This window comes from Cavia porcellus, unplaced genomic scaffold, assembly GCF_034190915.1.
Source record: "Cavia porcellus strain 051 isolate PalLab524CR breed Dunkin Hartley unplaced genomic scaffold, mCavPor4.1 scaffold_26, whole genome shotgun sequence".
Lineage (NCBI taxonomy): Eukaryota > Metazoa > Chordata > Mammalia > Rodentia > Caviidae > Cavia > Cavia porcellus.
Window position 1 is genome coordinate 19489283 of NW_026947509.1, and position 24207 is coordinate 19513489.

At 41.5% G+C, this 24207-nt stretch overlaps 1 protein-coding gene across 3 annotated transcripts in view; it reads right to left on the reverse strand.

The window, feature by feature from the left end:
* Positions 1-24207, reverse strand: part of Kcnh1 (potassium voltage-gated channel subfamily H member 1) — a 411372-nt gene that overhangs the window by 82779 nt on the left and 304386 nt on the right. For all 3 annotated transcript variants that reach the window (XM_003474337.5, XM_003474338.5, XM_063236821.1), the window contains one exon: positions 5934-6130. In XM_003474337.5, the coding sequence (XP_003474385.1) occupies positions 5934-6130 (197 nt within the window). The remainder of the gene's footprint in view (positions 1-5933; positions 6131-24207) is intronic.

A 24207-nucleotide genomic window follows, 5' to 3' on the forward strand; every position in this document is an offset into this window, starting at 1 on the left:
TCCACAAGAAAAAGGGGGGAATGAAGAGACCAAGAAAGCTCTTTCCATCTGCTGCTTCCCCTCCCCTTCTCCCTTCAAATCCAACTAGGTTAAGTTTTAACTTCCTAAAGGCTATAAAACAAAGGCCTGAGGTAATAGCTCCTGACATCCTGGGTCTTCCCTATCCAGAAGCCCCATCACAAATTGTGTAAATTGCATCAGATTGTATTGGATTGTACATTCTTCACAAAAATAGCTTTGTTTATATCATAGTAATACCTGTAACTGTAAATGTGTGTCTTCCTTTTCCCCTGGGTAAAAGATTGATATGTTAATCAATGCTCTCTTCTGTAAAGAATTGTAAAATCTTACCCAATTGATATGCTAACCATTGTTGCCCTCTACAAATAGAAAGGTTGTGGTGCTAAAGTAAGGTAATTATGTCAGGAAACTCAGAGATAAAGTCTGCTGACTATGCTAATCAAGATTGGGAAGTATGTCAGAACCAAGCCACACAGGAGCTAGATGACCTAAAATTAAGCTATACAAAACAAGACAGTTAATCAACTCTGACCCACTGGTCGCCCCTCATGATCTGACCAATCACAAATGGACAAATCACCAACTGTTCTGCTCTAACTGCTATGATTGGCTTCTGTAACAATGCTTGCTTTGCGGTTTTCATCCTTAAAAACACCAGCCTTGCCCCAACTCAGGGTTCTCCGTTTCCACCTGTTTGGAGGACCCCGTGTACATGGAATAATAAAAACCCCTTTGTTTTTTACATGAGAGCGAGGCCCTTGGAGTCTTCCTCGCGACACCGGTCTAACAAGAATAGCTTGATCATTACAATAATGGAGCCCACTGAAAAGTCTGAGAGTTCTGGTCTCTCCACTGGCAGAAACAGAAGGGACAAAGAGGTCAGCATTCAAGTCCACTTTGCAGAGTGGCCGCACCTTCTTGGCTACAGAGATCCTAGAATAACACCTATCTCAGAGAACATTCTGCAAAGGAGGAGCCCTACTGGGACAAAGGCGAAGAACTGCCTTCTTTTTCTTTTTTAAAAGGTAAAAATGATAAAATATAGGGTATGACTCAAGTGGACAAAACAAAATAACAAGCACCCACACCTTTATTGAGCACTTACTAGATGCTAGGGTCTGTGTGTAAGAGCTTGGCAAGTATTATGCAAGTTACTTCTCTTGAGTATATTACAAGGCAGAAATTTTCACCACCCAATTTTAAAGATGTTGATATTTTCTATCTTGTTCAGAACTGCAGAAGCTTTAAGCAGCAGAGGCAGCCCATGACTCATCTGGCTCAGGGAGCACAGATGAACATGGAATTGGCCTGAAGGCATTGCCTGCTCACCCTTGTGCATGATCTCTCGTGGCTTTGGGGGAAACCACAGGGAGTAACAGCTTTTCCCAAATTGGACCCCAAGAGCAATGCTGAGAGCTGGGTGGTGCTTATACCCCTGGGGTCAGAGATCAAAGGATGAAGCCTAGAAGACAAAAAGGCAGAGGAGACCAGAGAGCTGTGAGAATCAAGGTCCTGGTGGAACTGTCATTTCTGACTCCTATGATTTTACTGCCAGTCTTGTCTGTGACATTTCTATAAAATGTCCAGTTTGTGATATGAGGACAGTGGGGACATGGAAGAGAAACCACATGGCCATGGAGGCACCTGGCATAGAACTTTTCTTCTATGGTTAGAGAAGGGTCTACATGTCCAATATCCCAAACAGATGTTGAAGGAACCATGATCTAAAAACTCTTAACAAATCACTCACTTAATTTTGCCAATACAGAAACATCCACAAGCATACATTTCGTTTTGTCAGGGTAAAAATAGCTATAAGAATAATTCATGCATGTAATGTTCTCATCATCTATGCCCTATGTAGCTATGAATTAATTCTCATAGGACACAACGAGAGAATACAATGGCAATACCAAAATGACAAGTTTTTTTCCAATGAAAGAAAGGTTACCTCTTTACAAAAAGCCCTTACTAACATCTCTTTGGATCCATCCCAGAAATACAGGCACTTGGGATGGGAAGGACATCTAAAGGTGAACTAGCTATATTTTCCACTGGATGCTTGAGTTCCTTCCACAATGTTCCTGAGCATGGGCACCAAGGAGATTCTCAATACCCATATAGCAGCAAACCCAAGACCATTGGAGAGGGCTTTCTTATACTATGCCAAAGTCTGTCTGTCTGTCCACAGGTTTAATCCTTCCTCTGCAATTCTGGCTAAAAAAACTTCCCCAGCAGAGCTCTTCAAAAATGTAGATCTCAGTCATTTCTTCTTCACAGCTGTGGATCATTCTGCACTTAGAAAGCAATCTGATCCTTAAGGCATAGCTGTTTTATTTTTTATCATTCTTGTTTTTAAAGATAAATTTATTTAATCCAAATTATTCCATGATGATTATTCCTCCAAATGATCCAAACTGTGATTTTTTCAACCTGTATTATCAAAAGCATTGAAAGCTGATTATAATCCACTTGCCTTCATAGAAAAAAAGGATAAATTTTAAAAAATGATGCTTAGAGAATCTACTTGGCCAACAGTATCACCAGCGATCATTCCATATTTGCAGCCAACAGACAAACCAGGAAGAACTGGATGCACACTTTACCACTGTCCATGGTCTACTAGAGTCTAAATGGGTAGCTTTCAAACCAGAGAACTGTGCAATCATTTAATCATTTAGGCACAATCTTGTATCTTATAAAGTGAAAACCGAGGTCCAGAGGTCCTAACTCTTTTTACTTCCTTCCACAATGTTTACAAATTCTAGGTGCTCTATTCCTGGCTGTGCATTGAGGATACCAACATAATCTTGCACCCTCAGGTCTCCAAGCAAGGATTTGCAAAGCAGTAAAATTCTAGGGATTTAAATTAGGTGGAACACAGCATTAAGATGACTCAATGACCAGCATTTTACACCTTACATAATGAACTCAGAAGACAAAATCTGTTTCTTTTGTCTGGATTTTAACAGTCCCTCCAAGCAGAATACCTACTCATTGTTTGGCAAACATAACCTTTGGACTTGGATCATTCCCCAGTACTTTCTTCCCTGTAGCTGCTACCTCCTTTCTTCTCCCCTAAGAGCCCATATAAATCACAAGTATTTTTTTTAGATGAACTACATTCATCCTTTCTGTGTCGATCTTCTGTATCAGATAGGGTACATTGCTATTGTTTGGTTTTACTTATTTTAGTCTAGCTCAGTTGACACAAAACTAGGTTTGATGAATTAACAAATAAACATTTCCATGAAGTCCTATCAGTTAGCTGGAGTTTATGACATACAGGAGAGAAGGAATCCCATTCTGAGGAAGCAGCATGTGGAGGTACAGAGCTTGAAAAGGGTGTGGAGCTCTGAGAGAGTACAGGATGGTTGCAGAAGTAGGTGAGATTCTCATGGTGGCAATTCAGGGTACCAAAGGTGAGGGAGGGAAGAAGTGGCTGAGGACAGGACTTAGGGGTTAGGTTTGGGCCATATTTGGACAACCATATAAGCCAGGCTTCCCCAACATGAATTTGGTCATTATCACCAGAGGAGCTGGGGACCTTGTCAGTAAGAGTGGCTGTGGTTCACTTGTGCAAAGGCAGCTCAAGCATCTCATCTGACATGAGTTCCAGTATGGATCACACATCTACCAAAGCCCAGAAGAATGTGGCCACTAGCGAAGGCAGCCTTGCTGGGTTGGTCAAGGAAGGCCAAAGGGATATACATCTCTTTACACCCTTCATACTGCCAAGTTCTAGTCAGTTTCTGCATATTTGTGAAAGCCTCCAATGCAAACAAACAAAGAGGAAACCAAATTAATTTAATCCTCTCCAAGGATAAATAGAGTATGCACGCACTGCTGCTGAGCTTGTAGGCTAGACATCAGAGACCTTTGCTTGCTTTGCAGTGGTACTGGAGTCAGAGTCTTGAGTCTTCATATCAGTACAGGGGAGAGATATTCTATTTACATATGAAAGAAAGCATGCTTCGTTAGTTAAATGTGATAGTCACCTTCATGATGGCATAAGTATGTTATCATTGGAAAATTATACCCACACTTTCTTGATAAGAAAGTGCCCCATCTCTTTCTTTGGACATATTGATGCTAGAGAACCGGAATTACTTTGAGTATCCCACAGCTTCACGCAGGTACAAGGGCTTCTGAACTTTATTCATCATTTTTTTTAAGAAAGCAGCATTGTATAAGCTACATCTGCCTACCAATCTATTTGCCAGAGAGGAAATATTTGAATAATGTGGTTATTTTTTCATCAGTCTTCCAGAAAGTCTAGAACCAAAGCAAAACAAAACAAAAACGAACTCTTTTAGTGGAACACAATCCTAATGGAAATATCTGGAAACATCTGTTTTAAATTTCAGGAAAATAGAATATTCTCTATCACTCATCATATAAAAATCAACTTATATTGAACGAAAGACAGTGAAACTATGAAATTAGTAAAAGAAAATATAAGGGGAATGACTTAGAACATTGAACTGGGCAAAGATTTTTTTGGATAAGAACCTCTAAACACAGCCAAAAAATGGATTACAGGCAATGGGATTACAGAAAACTAAAAAGCTTCTGCATAACAATGAATACAATCAACAAAGAAGAAGGAAATCCTGCAGAATATGAGAAAATATTTGTATAGTATTCACCTGACAAGGGATTAATAACCAGAAAATATATAAAGAACTCAAAAAATAGCAAAAACCCCAACAATTTCATTTAAAAATGGGCAAATCACCTCAATAGATACTTCTCAAAAGACATGCAAATGGTTGAGAAGTATATGAAGAAATTCTTAACTATTCATCAGAGAAAAAAATGCAAATCAAAAGCAAAATGAGATATCTCATCCAAATTAAAATAGTCATCATCAAAAAGACAAAGGACCAGGGGTTTAGCTCAGTAGCGTAAGTGCCTGTCTGGCAAGCATGAGGTTGCGAGTTCAATCCCCAGTACCAAAAATAAAAATAAAAAGACAAAAAAAATATTAAGTGCTGGTGAGGATACAGGTAAAGGGAAAAATCTTAAATACACTTGGAGATGATATAAATTAGAATAGTCATTATGAAAATATTATGAGGATATTTTTACACTTCATGGAATGGAGAAGCCCAATGTTGTAATAAACATATAGTGAAGTTGGTCTTCAATAATTGTTTGCTGTGGCCCATTAATATCATGAGTTTAGGTGGACTTTATAGCAACAACATTGGTCCAATGGTGTGGATTTCTGAAAATGTCTTACAATGCTCTGTCAGCATATTGTTCTGCTGAAATTTACTGGTTGTTCATTAGATTCTTTGACATGGTGATGACTGGTCTCTGTTACCTTGGTGAATGGCCATAGTAATTTGTGAAGACCTTTTGTTTTAATTACTTAATTCACTGTCTAACTGAAGACCCTGAAGCTGAAAGCATAGTGGAGATCTCATTCCAGTGCTGACACCATGCTGTGTGCCTTTAATGAGAGCATAAATTTTTTAAAAAATTAAGAACACTTTATATGCAAAAATCATCAAAAAAAATTATCATCACCAATTGGTTGACTAATGGCTTCATACTCCTCAGCATGGGAGACTTTAGTTTATGATCAGAGATTTCATGCAGTCATGGTACTGATGAGCAACCTCATGTTTCACTCACCATTTAAATGCTGCAAGGTCTAGATATTGCTGAGGACAAAGACCACAGACACACATGTGAACAAATGACTTCTACATCAAAAATGGTCCACTTCATAATCTATCATATCCCTTCTTTTTCCTAGTTTATAGAATTCTGCAAAGTAAGTAAGGAACAAATTGCTACTCAAATAAAGGTTGAAAGAACTTAGGACTTTCCTGGTCCTGATAATTATTCAAAGTATACAGGGAAAAGAAAAGTGTAGAAAAAAAATGAAGCTGTCAGCTCACCCTCTTCCTCAAGTTGTAGGTGAGAATCAGGTTTCGGGAGAAGGAGTGAGAGAAGGCAGTGTAGAATTCCAGAACTTTCTGCAGTGCATCCCGTTTGATCACATGCAAGTCACAGTAGGTCAAGGCCCTAACGTTGGCACAGGACTGGGCAAGGGTGGCTTCCTTCCAGAACACATCTCCAAACACATCACCTTTTCCTAAGGAGAGAAAGTCATCAGGAGAAAAGGGTCAGGCAGGAAGGGTCTGGCTATCCAGTTGTCTTCCTTCTCCTCCTCAGAACCACTGCCCATTTGACAGGCTGGGCTTAGAAAAGGAAGAAAGGATTTTAATTGGAAACTTAACAACATGCCGTTTACAAAACTAAAATATCACATAATACACACCCAAGGGAAACAAGTGGATGTGGAATTAGTAATATCGCCTCCTCAAGGGGTCATTCCAATTATCCCACTGAAAAGGACAATTTTTACTCTTTATAACACCTTCATTTTACTATAGCACTAATCACAATCTGTAATTATATTATTTTCTTGTTTACTGGCTTATTGTTAGTCTTTGAACAAGTGAGTTCATGACTCTGCACAAATAGTACCATAGTCAGAATGCAATTGACGTTTGCAGGCAGAAGGAAAATTATGAGAAAAAGAGGGCTATAGGTCTCTATCAGTAACTAACTGAGAGCTAAGAGCTTAGGCTACTGGTGGGGAGAGGTAGACTCTTCACCAGAAAGCTAAAAATAGGGAAAGTCTCCCCTATCTACAATAATCTACATGAAAGGAATCAGGCGAGTGCAGGCTTCAGCCCTTACCCTATTTGCCTGCTGCCCCTAGGCTTTTATTTGTATGGTACTCCCCCTCCTCACCCCCATACTTTTTCTAAAACGTTGTGTCATACCCTTATTAAATGACTTCTTAGTAGCATAAAATTATAATCCCTATATAATGGTATCTTCCAGATCTTCTGTCTCTACCATTCTACAAACTCATTTAATAAATCAAAACAGCAATGTTATTTCTCCCACCTCCAGTCTAATATTGAAATCCTTACATAGTGTAACAGTATCAGGAGGCAGAGCCTTTGAGAGGTAATTAAGTCACAAGGACGGAGCTCTCATAAATGGGACTAGTGCCCTTAAAAAATGGGACCTGAAGAGCTTCTTGTACTCTTTCTGCTGTGTGGAAACACAGTAAAAAGTAGGCAGTTTCATCAGAGCTTTCATCAGAATATGGCTATGCTGGCACTCTGATCTTCAACTTCCAGCCTCCAGAAATGGGAAGAAGAAATTTCTGTTGTTTTATGTGTTATAGTTGACATATGGATGCCCCAACAGCCTCATAGGCTCATAGGCAAGACTTTCACAGAGGACTGGACCAGGGCAGTGCTGCTGGCTGACTCACTGTCAGGAAGTGAAGTCACTGAGGAGTGACCTTGAAGGCTGTATCTCCCTTCCTGGTTGCTCCTGTCTCTCTGCTTCTGGGCTGTCTTCTCTCCTCCACCCAGGCCTTTCCACTATGGTATTTGGTAGGTTAAGCCTACCAAACATGGACTGAAACTTCTCAAACATGAGCCAAATTGAAACTTCTCTTCTGTTAAGTTTTGAATGTCAGATACTGCATCCCAGTGATGAGAACATGCTAAGATAATGTACAGTCTATAGCACTTTGTTATGGCAGCTCACACTAAGACAAGCACTAGACCCACACACCCTGGACTGGCTTATAGAAAATGCCTCTAAAAGTCTACTTTTCATACTTAAGGATATTCTTCCTACCTTCTCAACCACCATTTTACTGTATGTCTAAGGCAAAGCCTAATTTATTCCTGGCACAACCTCTGGTTATAAATAACTTACAATGTTTACCTTGCCCCTAAATTTTCAGCACAGATAAACACATTTGCATCACCAGGGAGCCAGAGAGGCATATGCATAGGGAAGGAAAAATGTTACTATATTCTCAAGGAGCTGTCTGTGTGTCCAGGTCAGCTAAGCTCCACTGCTAGAATCCAGGTACCTATGACTCATTCAATTAACACGACAGCTATTTTCCTGATTAAGGCTAAAGATGTGGGTACATTTTCAAGCATATGTACAAACTTGACTTTTCCCCAAACACCAAAATATATCTGCTGTAAGGATATAAGATATTCCAGATACTCAGCCTTCTCTATATACCTCTAAAATGTGAGCAGAAACCAAATGGACTGGGTACATTACAGTTCTCATGTGTTTAGGGTTTTAATATAAAAACAGTTTTATTGACTTGATACAAGTATGGGATAGTTTTTAGCTGAACATGTCTTTTAAACTATGCTATTTAGATTCCCTTACCAAGTTCCCTTTTCAAACATCTGTAATATGGGTTCACTAAGTAAGAGCTGGGGTCAGTGTAGGGGAGTATTTCTCTCTTTGGGATGCTAACTGGTTGCCACAGAAACAGATTCATTCAAGGAGTGCTCTCTAGAACTGACATCTAACCTGCAGTGCTGGCCAATTCATTTGCATGTATTAAGCATCTTAACTTTTCAACACTGCCCACAATGACTAGTGAGCCCTTCATATTTATGTAGTCTTACTCCTCTGTGGGATGCTTTTCCTCTGAAATAGTACAATGGATAGTTTAAAAACAGGCATCATCTATTCATTTCCCCACTGTATGCTGCATATCATCAACAGGTGAAACCTAATTCCCTTCCCCTTGAATAAGGGCTGACCATAATGATTTGATCAATAGAATCTGGCAAAAATGATGTTCTGGGATTTAGAACAAAGCAGTAAGAAGCCTTGAAGCCTCTGCCTTTCTCTCAAAAACACTCATCCTGGGACTCTTCTTTCATGAATCCAATTAACATGTGAGAGGAACAAGCCAAGCAAGGGGCCACATGTAAGCTCTGTGGTTCACAGTGAAGCTGAGTTCACAGCTCTATCAGCTTCAACTCTAATCATGGTCCAGACCAACAAAGCCTTCAGATGACTGGAGCCCTGCCCACCATCTGGCTACAAATATCTGTGAGAAGCCCAAAGGAGAACCAACCAAAGTTAACTATTCAACTCATAGAATGCTAAGAGAAATAACATTATTTCTTAAACTGCTACATTTAGGGTTCACTACACAGCAACAGTACACCAAAATACACAGAACCTTGAAGTGTTAGGCCAAGAAGCTCAAGAAAAACTGCGTAAGAGATCACTGAATATTCCAGCAGAACATCACAAATCAGCCCAGCTCTGACACCTTACATCCATCCCTGAGTGAAGAAGACAAGAAGGTACAAAGTGTAGTTCTAACAAGAATGGGTTTTCCTGCATATGCACTTGAGTATCAGTGAGAAATGTACTGCAGTTATAAACCCGACATCTCTTTTTAGGGTTAAAGCCAAAATAATTAAACTAAAACTGCCGAGGGTAGAAGCCTATTGGTCATTTTGCCTGATTCTTAGTAAGATTACCTTCTGTAAAAAAGGCCCAATACATGAGTGCTATATTTCTTAAGTGCATTTGGAAATAGTTTTTCTAATTATAGAAGAAACCATAAAATAAGATAATAGCTCTTCACTTGCATTTAACATATAAATTAGAGGGGCTGGGATTTAGCTCAGCAGCATAAGCGCTGCCTTGCAAGCAGGCAGTTGTGAGTTCGATCCCTGGTACCGATAAAAACAAAAAAGACCAAAAAAAAAAATATAAATTAGATGTAAAAGCTCAGTTTATAAATAACTCTTCAGGGGTATATTTATTGCAGAAAACAAGGTAAAATCATATTTCAGTTATTTTATACACTGTGGGATAAATGGGGCTTAAGAAATGACAGCCTTCTTGTGGTAAAAGAATATTTCCAATCAAAAGTTTTTGCAAACAATAAATGGAGTGTAGCTACTACAACAAAAATATTTCATGGAAAGATAAGCAAAATTAATCCATAAGGTCTAGGAACTTCAGTGTTGTCATAACTTGTATTTGATTTTCAACCCAAATTGAAAATCATGCAATCTTACTTCCTATCAAAGCAGCATTTTTGTTATGAACTATCTTTTAGCAAGACCAAAGAATGTGGTTTCAGAAGACCTGTCAGAGTCAAAACAAACCTAAGACTATTCTGGAAAATCAGAATGTTTTTTTATGACACACATAACTTGGGGAAATTGTCAAAAGGAAGGATACAGAGCAGTTGCTGGGAATGACTTCCCAGGTCAGAAGTGAGAATCAGAAGCAAGGATGCACCTCTCCCTCTTATTTGCTAGTGGAAGTGATCACTCATTCAAGAACAAAAGGTATCCCAATGCACTCAGCAAACTACTCGCAGCAATCAGCTTTACTGATTTATTTGTTACACTGAGGCAGAGTCCAGAATGTTAAAACCTAATGTCCAAGTCTCTAAAACACTAACATTCTAAGTGAGGGTTCCAAGCTAGGGAAGGAAGGGGGTGGCAAAAGGTAGTCTAATTAAAACTCCAGGAAAACCTCTCTGTCATAATTGATCATCCTGCTCCCAGGACACAGAGCTGTCTTTCCAGGATCTTTACTTCTGCAATAAGTACAAACAATAGGCCGCAGGGGAACTGCACAACACTTGCAAACATGTGGGAGGTGGAGCCGGAGATGAGGGGAGCAGGCACAGGGCGGGCATCTCTCCAAGGGACACGGCACAGGAGGACAGGTGCCTCTGCAGCCCACTGGTAAAGGTAGAGAGTGGTGGAAGGGGAGCAGGGAGGGAGTAGTGGGATCCAGGTTAGGAGGGTTATGTGGGTGATTCAGGTGGTGTCAGGATGGGGTTTGGAAAGGATCACACAGCCTTCTGGAACATTAAGGAGTTGTGGGAAGTATTCAGACCTGAACCCTACTGGGTTTGGAACTCTTCAGAGCAGGCCTTGTTATTCAGATATCTGATTGATGAGCACAAATGAATTTTGTAGATGCTTCCCCTAACAGTTCCTCATTATGTGCTCCATTAAGGACAGCTCTCTGTGGTGTCCTGTACTAAGCAAGACAGAATTCCAAAGTGAAAGTCATTAACTGTTGTTAAGCATTTCCAGACTCCAACCAATCAGTGGAATCCAGTGAATCATTCATGTATCCTTCGCCAGGGCTCTTCTAGCTGAGGTCTCACAATAGACAACAGACAGAGACACTGGGAGCAGACACAGGTGACTGTAACAAATCAGGGAATACAACAGGGATGTACAGGAGGGGCATCCATTTTGGAAGGTAAGACTTTGAGGACAGGATGTCTGAGCTGAGACCTGAAAGTTAAGGTCTAATTAACCAGAACTACCACATGGAGATGATTCCAGGTAGTGGGGAGAGAGCATACAAAGGTCCTAAGGTGGGAGAACCTGGTTCTCTAGCAGAGATGAAAGCCACTCAAAAGCCTTTAGATTGCCCATATTTTGAATGATCTGCTTCCAACTCATCTGGAGAGATTTTGCAGCTTTTGAGGAAGCAGCCAGGTCTCAGTTGGCTCTAAATTCACCTAAACACCTTCCATACTGAGAGTGGGCAACACAGAATTGCTGGGAAGCTGTTTAAAGGTCTGGATCCACTACTCACTTTTGTGGGGGCGGAGGGGATGCTGAGAAAGGTACCAGACACAGAGGCACACAGAGGGATGTTCTTTGCCACATCATCCTTCTTATTCCTCATCCCCAGGACATTAGCAAGTCCTTTGCCCTCAAGCCATTAAGGTCAAGGGGGCCTTTCTCTTCCCTTCCTGGAAGATGCTAGCAGAGATGCTAGCAGTCAAGATAGGCCCCAAGGAAGAGCCCTAGGAAGAATTCTGTTGATGAGACATAGCAAGGGGGCTGGATTCATAGTTCTAAGTACTCAGATCAGAATGCGTGCACCCTCACTGATCAGAGGACAGGAGGTCAATGACACAGATGAGACAAATCCTAGGCCACATAAACTCACCATATATGCCAGATATACATTAAATCCAGTTCTCTCAGAAGCAGTTCTCAGAGTCCTGTCTAAGACACAAAGAGAACATGCCCAGGTGTTTCCTCCCCAGTCCTGCCCGAGCAGATTTTCCAATATCCTTATCTCCTTTCTTTGGAGATGAGTTTCAGGGCCAGGCAAGCTGGCTATCAGGTTAGGTCCATTCTGTGCATGTCTGGCACATGCCAAAAGTCAGTGATTGTTGAATGCATAAACAATTGGGTATCCTAGTAAGACTATCATAGCCTCAATTTATAAAATGTATGTAACACCCACTCCAGTGCTATTGTAAAATTCACATGAACAGTTTGAACAAAGCACCTAGCACTGTGCTTGGAACACAGTGCTCACTAAGTAGCAGCTACTATCAAAGACAAATCTTCCTTACAGTTCAGAGAAGCAAACTCAGCAGGAATTATCAGACCCACCGAAGGGAAGAAAGTGATTGCTTGTGACCCAACAAGCTCTTCCTATGCTGCTGCATGGCCTTTATACTGGGAAAATCTAACAGGTAGGCTGTCTGCATCTTCTCCCTCAAGCAGCCTTCCCCTTCAATCAGTACCTGGCCAGACCTGCCTTTGATGGGCACTAAGGTAGGCCATGGAAATAAGAATAAATTAGAGACAGAGTTTTTACCTTCAGGAGCAATGATCTAGGCTTCCAGATGTTTTCCCAAATCAGTTCTCTCCTCTTGTGGTGATGGAACCATGACTTTTAGATGGGCACCAAGATGACCACAATAAAGACTCCATAAAGGTGTTCACCTTTCCAAGTTCCGGTTATAGGGACATATGCAATTCTAGGTCATATCCTTATGGGTAAGGAACATGATCCTCCCTTCCTCTTCCCCTACATCCTGCTGGCAGGAAGAAAGATGTGAGCTCCCTTGGACCAAAGGCCAAGAGCAATGTCTGCTGAGGGTGAAGCAGCACACCAGAAGGAAGCTATCTGATGCTGCGAGGTTGCTATGCTGGTTCTGTTACATCTGGACTGCTCAGGAAACCAGATTGAGTTTTTATCTGGTTTAAGCTTTATAATTTTGGGGCTTTCGTGAAGGAGTCTACATTACTCTCTAGCCAATTCAGGAATATACAATCCAGTTGGAAGTATAGTGTGTTGGGCCCTGTGTGGGAGTTGTACACACAAGGTGCCTCCTCACCTGCTCCAGGAAAAAAGTATGGACTTCTAAACATCAGAAGGATGGAGTGATAACATGCTGGAGAAGGCTCTGGAAGCAGATCAAAGTAAAGGTCCAGGTACGTAGTGTGAACACACTGGTGACCCCTATCTGTTTGCCAGCCCATCCCTGACTGTGACCAGAAAGTCAGGACCGCAGAAGACTCTGTGTGTCCTGCTCTAAGCACTCACTATGTGCCTTACCTCAATGTGCTTCAGCCCAGCTTTGGAATTCATTTTGGAATGCTCAAAGAATAACTCTTCTCCATGTATTTAGAGCTATTTCCACTCGATCATCTGAGGTCGTATCGTACAGTAGAGCAAAATAAATCTTCTAATTGTCTTCTTTTATTTGTCACAAAACTACAAAGCCTTTCTGCTTATCCTGACTGCAAAAATAAATGCTACTTCCAGCTTGTGGCCTCTGTTTCACATGCTACAAGAACATACATCAAATGCACACAGACACAGTGGTAAGTCTCAACAGCTTGCCTGCCTGACTGGGTGGTGAAATACTCTAACAGGAATAAAGCCTCAGCTCTAAGTGCTAGGGCCCAGGTAACGCTGTTACAATGTTGAGTGCTTAGTCCATATGATTTATTGGGTTTCTAAGACAATGAGGAAAGTGAGAACTACAAATACTGAGGCCTTGGCTCCAGACATAGGCCTATATTTCTTCCTACTTCCTAGGGGCCATTACCTTCTAGAACCATCTGATCACATGTTAGATTTTGTAGAAGAGCTCAGAAAAGTTCAGAAAGCATTTATTCTCTTTTGAGGTTGGTACAAAGCAGAGGAATAGCTGTATTCCTTTACAAACCACCTCTATATTAAAGATACAGTATTGCAAAGTGCCTGCTGACTTTGCAGTCAACGACAGCCACAAAGGACCTGTGAGGTCATAGGCCAGGTCTCAATTGATCTGACTCTGTCTCTCCCAAATAGTTCTCAGATTAAAGTTTCTAAACTTTGCTGGTGTTATGGTGTTTGGTGGTGTTATGTCTCACCGTTTCTGCATACCATGCAATACAGTCCAAAGGCTTGACCTCGCTATTATGGATAGGACAGCATGGCAACAATTCAGGGAGATAAGACGGAATAATATGCCATCTCTCTGTGTACAAGAGAGTTACAATACAAGGAGATAAACTTACATACATCTGTAACAGAGAAGTATAAAACAACAAAAATGTAATACCAAGATTTGGCAGGAGGTTAGGTATTCAGGACTGTAGAAGTTTTGGAGAAAAGATGAAAATAAAACTGGCCTTAGACAGTGAAGCAAAAAAAAAAAAAAAAAAAATATATATATATATATATATATATATATACACATAAGAGACACAGATTTTTCCTAACAAGTCAAAAAGCTGGATACCTGGGAATGAAGAGACCTGCTTGGGACTACTTTCATTGTTCCTTAACAGCTAAATGTCTTGTTAGTCTTATTTACACATTCTTATTGTTAAGAGCAGTAATCTGAGTAATTGGACTCCACTTCAGCCATTTGCTTTCGTTCAAAGGCAACTGTAGTGGCACCATGCTCTTAACTTCTCTCCTCTCTTCCTCAGAGAAATAGGGCTGGAAGGAAAATGCACTCCCATATAGGTCTGGCCCTGGGAGCTCACTGCCTGAAGGAAGTACCTGTTCTCTGTCCCTCCATGCTCTGAGGGTTTTGGGCAGAATCATGGAAGGGAAGTTTGTGCTCTTTACACTAGGAAGCACATCTAGTTCTGGAGTGCAACACCTTGTAATTATTAGACACATATAAGGTATATTCTCTACTATTAGGTTTCCCTGGAAAGGGGGACCTTTGACCTGTACTTGTCTTACTTAATTTCCTTCTCTTTGTTCAGAAACCAGGAGAGAGCTAGGTGGTTCATGAGGCACATTGGACCCAGTACCCATGCTCTTTATCTCCCAAGCTTATTACTTTTGCTCCTCTCCACACCGCACTAACACTGCTCTCTCCTACCTGGTATTATAGTGCTTGGATCCTGGCACATACTTGCCTTGCTTATTAATTTTCAAAAGTCTCTGATTCATCATGCATCTCTCACAACTCATGCCATCTTCTGTTTGGTCTCTTTCCCTCCTCTGGCATGCCCACTCAGGTGCCTATAGTGTCTTAGAAGTGCCATGTGGCACTGCCCAACCTTTGCTCTAGATCTTGTGACTTCCTACCCTCCCCTTTCTCCTTAAGTGTCCTCAGCCTCTCCTTTGGTTTTCATTGCCTCCTGGATCACACCAACCCTAGATCTAACCTTCATATTTAGTGTCTCATGTGAGTCCAGAACATCTCACTGGACCCTTGCACAGCTCAGATTCACACACTTGATGGTGAGTCCAGTCTCTTCTGAAGTAAATCTACCCATTTTCAGTGCTGCCCATTCCAGTGAGGTTGTTACAGTCATAACAGACTTTTCTCTCTTATTCTTCTCCATATGCAACAAATGACCAACTTCTGCTTATTTTATCTCTTAAATATCTCTGGCTCTGTCTATTTTTTGCTATTTCTACAAATGCTAAGTCAGGTCAGGTCACTCTCATCTCTCAGTGTCCCCCTGGCTAACCTTTCTGCCTCTTAATCTTGGTTTCCCAGCTGCCAGGATGATACGTTAAACACAGATGCAATTATGCCATTTTGCTTTAAGATCTCCCCTAGCTCCCCGCTGCACTCAGTCCAGTCCCTTAACCAGGCCAAGTGCCTGGCTCATCACAACATGTGCCTTGAGCACACTGGGACCTGGGAACACTGAGCTCCTTTTCATTCCACATGTGTCTCTCGCACCTTTGCAGATGCTGTGCTTGCTGCCTGGAGCACTCATTCTCAATCTCTCTCTTTCTAATACCAACCACTGCGGGCACAGCTGTATCTCTTGGAACTCAGCTCTGGCACTGCCTCTTCCTGGACTTCTCATAGATGGTTTGGCTTACATGTCTGTCATAAAATTCCCACAACATTCTGTTCTTGATTCTCATACAGCACTTGACCCTATAGTACAAAATTTGTATTCACTTGTACTTTTGCTCAGTGAAAATGTCAGGTCCACGATAGGACTGTTTGGCTCACTGTTGTTGTGTCCAATAACTAACACTGTACACTCTCTGGCATGTTTACAGAACAAACAAATCAATAAAAACATGGCTTTGGTAGTACAACGTTAGGTGAGCAAGGATACGGAAGACTTGATTGTCCTAGGCTAAGTGACCCGGAGAAAAGGCGTGGCCCTTAGTCCAAGAGGAAGGACTGCGTCCACACGGCAGCTCCTTTTCAGCCTGAGGAAGGAATTTGCTGACTGGCCCACTCCTATAGTTCCCATGTTACTCAGCTTAATTCTAAGCTTAAAGCTTGCAGGCAAATGTAAAAGAAGAAATAAAAGTATTGCACATTAGAAATTACCCTATGATACAAATGCTCAAATTAAAATATCACTCAAAATGTGAATCACCAGTGCTCCCTGTGGGGCCCATGCTGACAGTAAGTGAAAGGCTCTTGTCACTATCTGAACAGAGGTAGAGGCTCACACTTAAATGCTTACATTGAACAGTGACTTGACAATCCTCCTGTTCACACCAGATGCAATTACATAAAAATAAATTAGCCAAATGTCTCTACCAAGCAAATAGAGTACAAGTCTTTTTTTTTTTTTTTTATCAGTACCAGGGATCAAACTCATGACTGCCTGCTTGCAAGGCAGGTGCTTATGCCGCTGAGCTAAATCCCCGGAACTCAGATTACAAGTCTTGTACTGAAAGTAGGTGAAAACTTTCCAACAGTCCTACAAATGACAACTCGAAAGTAACTTTGTTTTTCTTCTCCTAGTTGCTCAAATAAGAATGCAAGTTTATTATAAAACATTTAAGCATTTAAAAATATGAAATAAAAATCACTCTTAAGGTTACCATTTAGAGAACTTTAGTTTTATATTTTGGTACGTTTTCCAATTTTCTTCAGTGTATATATACATGTTTATGTAGCTAATGTTACTATATATAGTTATTCATTTTGCTTTCCCACATTTAAAACCATAATTGAAAAATTTTTATGCTAATAAAACTTTAAACAGTAGCAACTGCCCTGATTGAGCATTATGATTCAACCAATCCCTCTGTCTGGATACTAAATTTATGAGAATTTCCTTTAGAAAGATCTATTATACCAACTGTAATATAATTTCCAGTTGCTCAGGAACTGCAGAACAATTTTTTAAAAAAATGTTTAACCAAAAAGAGAATTAAGAAAAATAATCTGGTCTCCACCCCCACTCTCTCTAAATCAGGTAAAATGGCACTGCTCTTCTCTAGAAATGGTATGCTTTTGAAGTACTAGATTATTCATATTATAGATCCTTGCTAGTGTGGATTTAATGTAGTGCTTCAGTTTATGGAACACGTACATAGATATTGATGCCTGGCTTGTGTAAGGACACCAAGGCATACTTTCTTGCCCTGTGCTGAGGAAGAGTAAACACTATTTTTATTAAGAGGCTGGGGACCTTTTCACCAGGTTCCCAGGACAGTGTGCAGCAAAGTTTCACCACGAGGGCATGTAATGGGTGCTCTACTTCTACCCCACCCCAGCACCCAGGAGTCTTGGGAAACAGCTCTGTGAAGCTTTGAGAGAATGTGGCCCCCATGAATCTGCTGCAGCGGCTGGAAACCATTGCTGGCTAAGACATTCTTTCTTCAGTGTCCTCTCTACAAACTGTTCCAGGGAGGTGCCAGGTGGTGCACACTCAAACAGACCCTTTTCTCTAAAAGGCTGAGTCAGTAAATGGTAAACAATATGCCATCAATACATCTACTTGAAAAATATTCTTTTAAAATATTCTAATAGCCAGAAGCATCTGTGAAACTTGAAATGATGCTTTCTCAAGATCTACTTGAAAAAATTTAAAAATTTCTCATTTTGAACATGGCATATGCCCTTTTAAAGAAAACTTGAAAGCCAGACAAATATATAAAAGAAAATAAAAATCTGCCATACGGCCTCCTCTACAAGACAGTCACTATCACATGTTGGTACAGACATCCATGGACTTTAGTCCATGGAAGCTTTTTCCTCCCCTCAAAACTGGCAGATTGTATTAAAATTAAATTGGTTAAAATTGTATTTACTCACCATAGCAATTTCTAATATACAAAACTCCTTTGGAGCATTTAGAGTGGTTATACTCCTGTTTCCTTAAAAGCACTGTGAAATACTTGCTCATTTAGAAAAATATTTACACATACTCTCTGTGTCTCTTCTGTTTTGTATTACTTCCTCTAAATCCTAAGTCTTTATCTTAAGCCCTGGCTTCTTTTCCTAGTTTCAGACCCAACTTTCTGAGTGATTCTAGAGCTTCAACTTGAATATCTTTTTGGCCTCCAAATGTGACCAGTCCGCAGTAAGCTTGTTGCTTTCTGTCTCAGCGCTCTTCCCTGGGCTCAGCACCCACCACCAGCACAGAGTTCCCATTTCCCCTTCCATCCAGACGTCAGGACCTCCTCTCTCACCTCCCTCTGCTTCCTCCCACATCCTTTACATACAACCTTAGTGATTCCCCTTTGTGATGTCTCACAACCCATCCCCCCAACAAAACTTGACAGATTTAGCAAATAAAAATATAGATTGCCCAGGCAGAACTGAATTTTAATGAATCAATAGTTTCCTTTGAAAACATTTGCTGTACAACACGTGTGGAGAACTTACGTTAATGATTGTTATCTACATGAATTTAAATTTAACTAGCAGGCCTATATTTTATTTGGGAAACCCTCTTTCTGTCTCTCTCTTTACTGCCTGCACTTTATTATTCCTCATTCCTGGTATAAACCATAGTTACCTAATAGCCTCCTGTCTTTCTGTCCCATTTATTAATCTTAAGAAATCACAGTTCCAATAGTGTCGATATCTTCTCAGTACCTCTGGTGAGTCCCAGCGTCCAGCTCCCACAGCTGTCATGCAGAGCCGTCTGCAGACCAGCTCAACATAGGCCTACTCTTTCACTGCTGCCCTGCAGGGCTCTTGGGTCTAGTTCAAGTGCTGGTCTTGTGATTCTATGACCTGTCCTACGTTTTGCTTGCCCAGGCCTGCCCCATGCTGTTATTTCCATGGAGAATGCCATACCTCGTCTGCCCAAACCCCTACTCCATCTTCACAGAGACTCTACGGAAGGCAGTGCCCCCATAAAACTTTACCCTACCATTTGGTAGGTCTAAAAAGGCTGGAAAGTCACAATATCACCATACGGTGAAAGCTAAAGAAATAAGTGGGTCCCCGCCGGGCACTTCTTGCCTTACTGCCTTGTCAGTGTTCACCATCTCACTCCATTACCAACAAACATCAAGTCATGATTGTCGGGAACACTGCTGCTCACTGTGCCATCCTCCGACCTCACAGCGGGGCTCACAGGCAGGGTTGCCTGGCACAGACATCTGTAACACTACACTACAGAATTGGGAGGGGAGAACTTAGAGGAGTACCCACAACTCAGCACTGTGTACCTCTCAATGCTCAGCCCTGTGCTCACAGAAGCCAAAAGTTCCTGGCTGCATGTGTGCCTGCTGCAGTCACACTGCCCCCTGACTTCGCACTATCATCCCAGTCCTAAGAGGGGAGATCAGCCAAATTCCTCCTGGCCCTTCCGATCCCAGCTTCTGTCCCCCTCAACTTCTGTCTCCTCCATGAACATTCCCCACTCACTCATAGAAAGAATCACTTGTGCCACTCATTATTACTAAGCACACATTTGTCTCACACAATTTAACAGAGCATTCCTATAAAACAAGGACTTTTTTATACCCCCAGAGAGACTAATACGTTATGTTACAGTAACTGCTAAATAAACAGATACTGCATTCATATCCAAAGTCAATTGACCCAAAGAAGCTAACTAAGCAAAGATAAGAGTGCTTTTCAAGACAAGGAGTGTTCTATTAAAAAACAAAACAAAACAAAACAGGATCACCTGTGAACAGTCATTCACCTGTGCATTAAGGAAGAATGTGCATGTGCCTCTTACTCTAATTCAATGCAAATAGGACTTGTGTGACGGTAAAACGAGACTGCTCACTGATCTTCCCCAGAGCTCACTCCCTGAGCCCTCATTCCCTGAGTGAAGCTCTGGCCCCTCCGGAAAACAAGAAAGGTTTTCCCTAGTTGAGAGTTATGCCTAGATTTGTTCCAAAAAGACACTGCAAAAGAATAAAGCCATCTCTCCTCTTCTTTATTCCTACTTCCTCCTCCTCCTCCTAATGGCTCTGTTGACTCTCCAGTCAGCCCAGAAAATGGTTCCCTCTCCTCCTGTCTCACATTCTGGAGGTTCTATTCCTACCCAATATCTTTGCATTTTGCCTTTCATTCCACATTTCCCTTCTGGTATCATTCTTGGGGCTTCCTAGCTTGTTTCCATCCATGATTCTGTATTTGTGGAACCCAAATCTTTACCACACTCACCTTTCTCTCTCTAGCTTCTTTTCACAAGATGATGTCCAAACACTTATTCTGAGCCCAGCCTTTCCCAGCACACTATTTGCCATTCATATCAACCCATTCGGTAAACAACCTGGGTGTACTGTGTGTGCTGGGCTATGTGCTTGATGCTGAGCTATGCAATCAATAGGACTCAACACACAGGAGAGGGAGCTCAGTAATGCAATTAATGCAGCAGAAAATGAGAAGGCTCTGAAGACTCCTGACCAATCAGAGTAACTTCTGCAAGGCCACAATTACATCTGTGACTATAGATCCCAGACTCCTTGCAGTGCTCCAGGCAGCTTGGCCAAAGAATTCTGGGTTGCTCTCCAAAATTTAAAAAACAGAATAGAACAATGACAAAAAAATTAAGTTTGGACTTCTGGGAGAACATGGTAGATAGATAGCAGCAGCTTTGGAGGCTCTCTGAGAAACTGCACTTAAAATCCAGGAATGGTGCCGGGCAAAAAACCCTAAGCAAGGGGAGATACAGGAATGAACTAAACTAAGAGAAACCAACTGGAAACACAATCCCGATGATATAACAGGAACAGATAAGGTCTCAGTGCAGAAGCTGGACCCTGCGCCACTGGAAGCTGCGATTTGAATTTCCTGCAGCCGCTGCTGTGTCCCAATTGGCACGGTAAGGAGAGAGGCACGAAAGCTCTGAGAGTGGGAAGCAGTGAATGGAGTCGAGAGCGGGACTGGCTGGGAGCCTTGCATCGACCTGCGGTGAGTGAGTGGATCGGGGACCCTTCCATAGTGTAGGAGGCTTCAGCAAAGGACATACTGGGACCTGGCAGACTAGCTGGAACAGGATGCTGCTGTAACTTCAGTCACATATTCCCCTCTCAAGCGGGATTCATGGGGAGTGCCTGGCCTGCATGACACTGCTGATTAAGACCCAATAGGCTAGTCCAAACCAGGCCCCAGCTCCTGGAGGTGCACCCTAGCAGTGAAGCCTTCTGTAGGTTGACGTGGAGGGGCGGGCCCAGCATAGGCTGCTGAGGTCTGTGTCTCCCTAGTACACTGCAGTGGGCAGGAACACCTAGCCGGCACAATTCAGACAAACTGTAACTGCCAAAGAAAGAAACTGGGCCTCCTATATATACTTGTATAAAAGGAACAAAAAATATGGGAAGAGGGAGCAACAAGAAAGGGTCCTTGGCCCCCAATCCTGAGAAACATGCAATATCAGACATGTCACCAACAGACATAAAGTGCTATCTCCATAGCCTCATTGAAAAGTTCAGGAATGAAGTTATTAATGACCTGAAGCAAGATATAAGTAGAATAGTTAGAGAAATGCTAAGCACCTCCCAAGAAAAAACAGATGGTGGAATGGAAGAACAGAAAAAAAGGGGAGAATTGTTTGATGGAGAAAATAGAGAAAACATAGACTACGTGAAGCAGGTTCAAAGAAATTACCAGGAAACTAAAAACTCTATTGAAAACTGGCATAATAGCTTGAAAGAAACTAAGGATAGATTATCTGAACTGGAGGGCAGATTTGTAATATGGGAGCATGAAATGAAAAACTTCTTAGAAATAACAAGAAAACAAACAGCAATAATACAAAGGCTAGAATATGATAAGAGGATCTACAACCTAAGAATTAAGAACATAAATGAAGAAGTAGGGAAACAAACAAATGAACTACAAAAGCTATTCACAGAAATAATCCAAGAGAATTTCCCTAATTTAGCAAAAGGTAAAGATACTCAGATGTGTGAGGCATACAGGACCCCAGCCACCTACAACCCAAACAGAGCTACACCCAGGCATATAATAATCAAAATTCCAGAAACCCAATATAAGAACAGAATACTAAAAGCTGTCAGAGACAAGAAACAGATCACTTACAAGGGAACACCCATCAGAATTACAGCAGACTTCTTGGCACAAACCATCAAATCACAAAGAGCGTGGGGGGAAATAATTCAAGCTTTGAAAGATAATAACCTCCAGCCAAGATTGATATATCCTGCACAACTGTCCCTAGAAATGATGGAAAAACAAGGTGCTTCCAGGATAAAGAAGAACTACAGGAATTTGCAACCACCAATTCAATTCTACAGAGAATACTGCAGGATATTTTAAAAAAGGAAAAACCAAGATTCCAGAATAATAGTGGCAGAGAGGCCACAATGAATAGAGCAGAAAGTGAAATGAAGAAGACAAACTGACAACAAACGATAGAAAAAGAGCTCAACAGAAATAAGGCAGAGAAGATTGGATGGTAGGAACAGCTATTTTGGAGAAAACAAGACATTATAATAGCTAGTGCTGATTTAGTATCATCTTGTTTTGAAGTCCCATCAAACTTGTATTCTTCTGTCTCAGTGACCTGAATATCAGCATACCAATGTCCCTACCTCTCCTCCTCCATTCCCTATAACTGTGGATGGTGTGCCAGCTTCTCTGCTACCCAAGTAATACATTCTACAGTCCTTGCTGACTCCTCCTTCTCCCCCACAGCAAATCTGTCACCAGGTTCTGTTGATTCTACTTCTTAAATATCTCAATTCCACCTGCTTCTCTCTATCTGAACTTGGAGAAGCAGCCAAGTGACCAAGTCAGTCAATACTGAGTCAAAGCTCGGTTACTTCCCCACAAGAACATAGGCTGAAGGAAACGAGGAGGTGGAGGAAGGAGTCACTTGTTGTCTTTACATCTCTTCCATGCCATTATACCTCCATGCTTAAGGGTCCAAAGCAGTTCTTCATAGTTACATGTTTAAGGCAGGTCTTGAAAGGCAGATGTGGGCCAGGGATGGTGACATAAGTGTTTGACTGGTAAGCACAAAGTCGTGAGTTTGATTCCTCGTATACACACACACACACACACACACACACACACACACACAAAGGCAGATGTGCTGGTCCCCAGGTTGGACTCATGAGAAAACCATGTGGAGAATTATCAGTGGAAAAATGGATGCCTTGCACCACAGGATGAACTCAAATTCAAATTCAAGAATCACTCACTGGTCTCAGCCGGGCAAACATTCTTTAGCTGTTATCAAATAAAAGCTCTCTTTTTCAAGGGCACCAATGAGCAGAAGCAAGAGTAACCCTTTCCCTTCAGATACACTACAGCGCTGTCTTTATGATTTTCCTGAGCCCTGTTCCTCACATGCAGTCAAATCCCACTTCTCTGTGATTAGGAGCAAAGGAGCAGAGGAACTGGGCTGCAGTGCTCCCTGGATGTCAAGAAACCCAGAGCACTTAGGTCAGCAAACACTTTGGTTTCCACCCCAACCAAGCCTTTATTACAGTTCCTCTCTGACCATGTGTCAGCAAATGCTGAAGGAATACAAATCATCTTGGGACTAACATGAGCAAAATGTAATCAATATGGCAAACTGGTTGGGGACCAGGGAGGTGAGAAGAAAGTTGCATAGCACGTACTCCAAGCCAAGTGGGAACAAAGTGTGTGGTTAAAAAATATAGCACCTTTGTCTCTGTGTGGTTCATATCTTAATTGTATCTGTAATGTAACTTAATCTCTCCCTGCCTCAGTTTCCTGAAAACTTGTATGTCAAAGATAAAACACACGTCTACAATATCTAGCAGTACCTGGCATCACCAAGGCTAATGTACGGCACTCATCATCATTAGGACTACAGTATGGCAAAATGAGGCACTGCACAGGTTTGGGAATCAGAGGGACTCCATGAACCTCACCAGTCATGAGGGGATTTC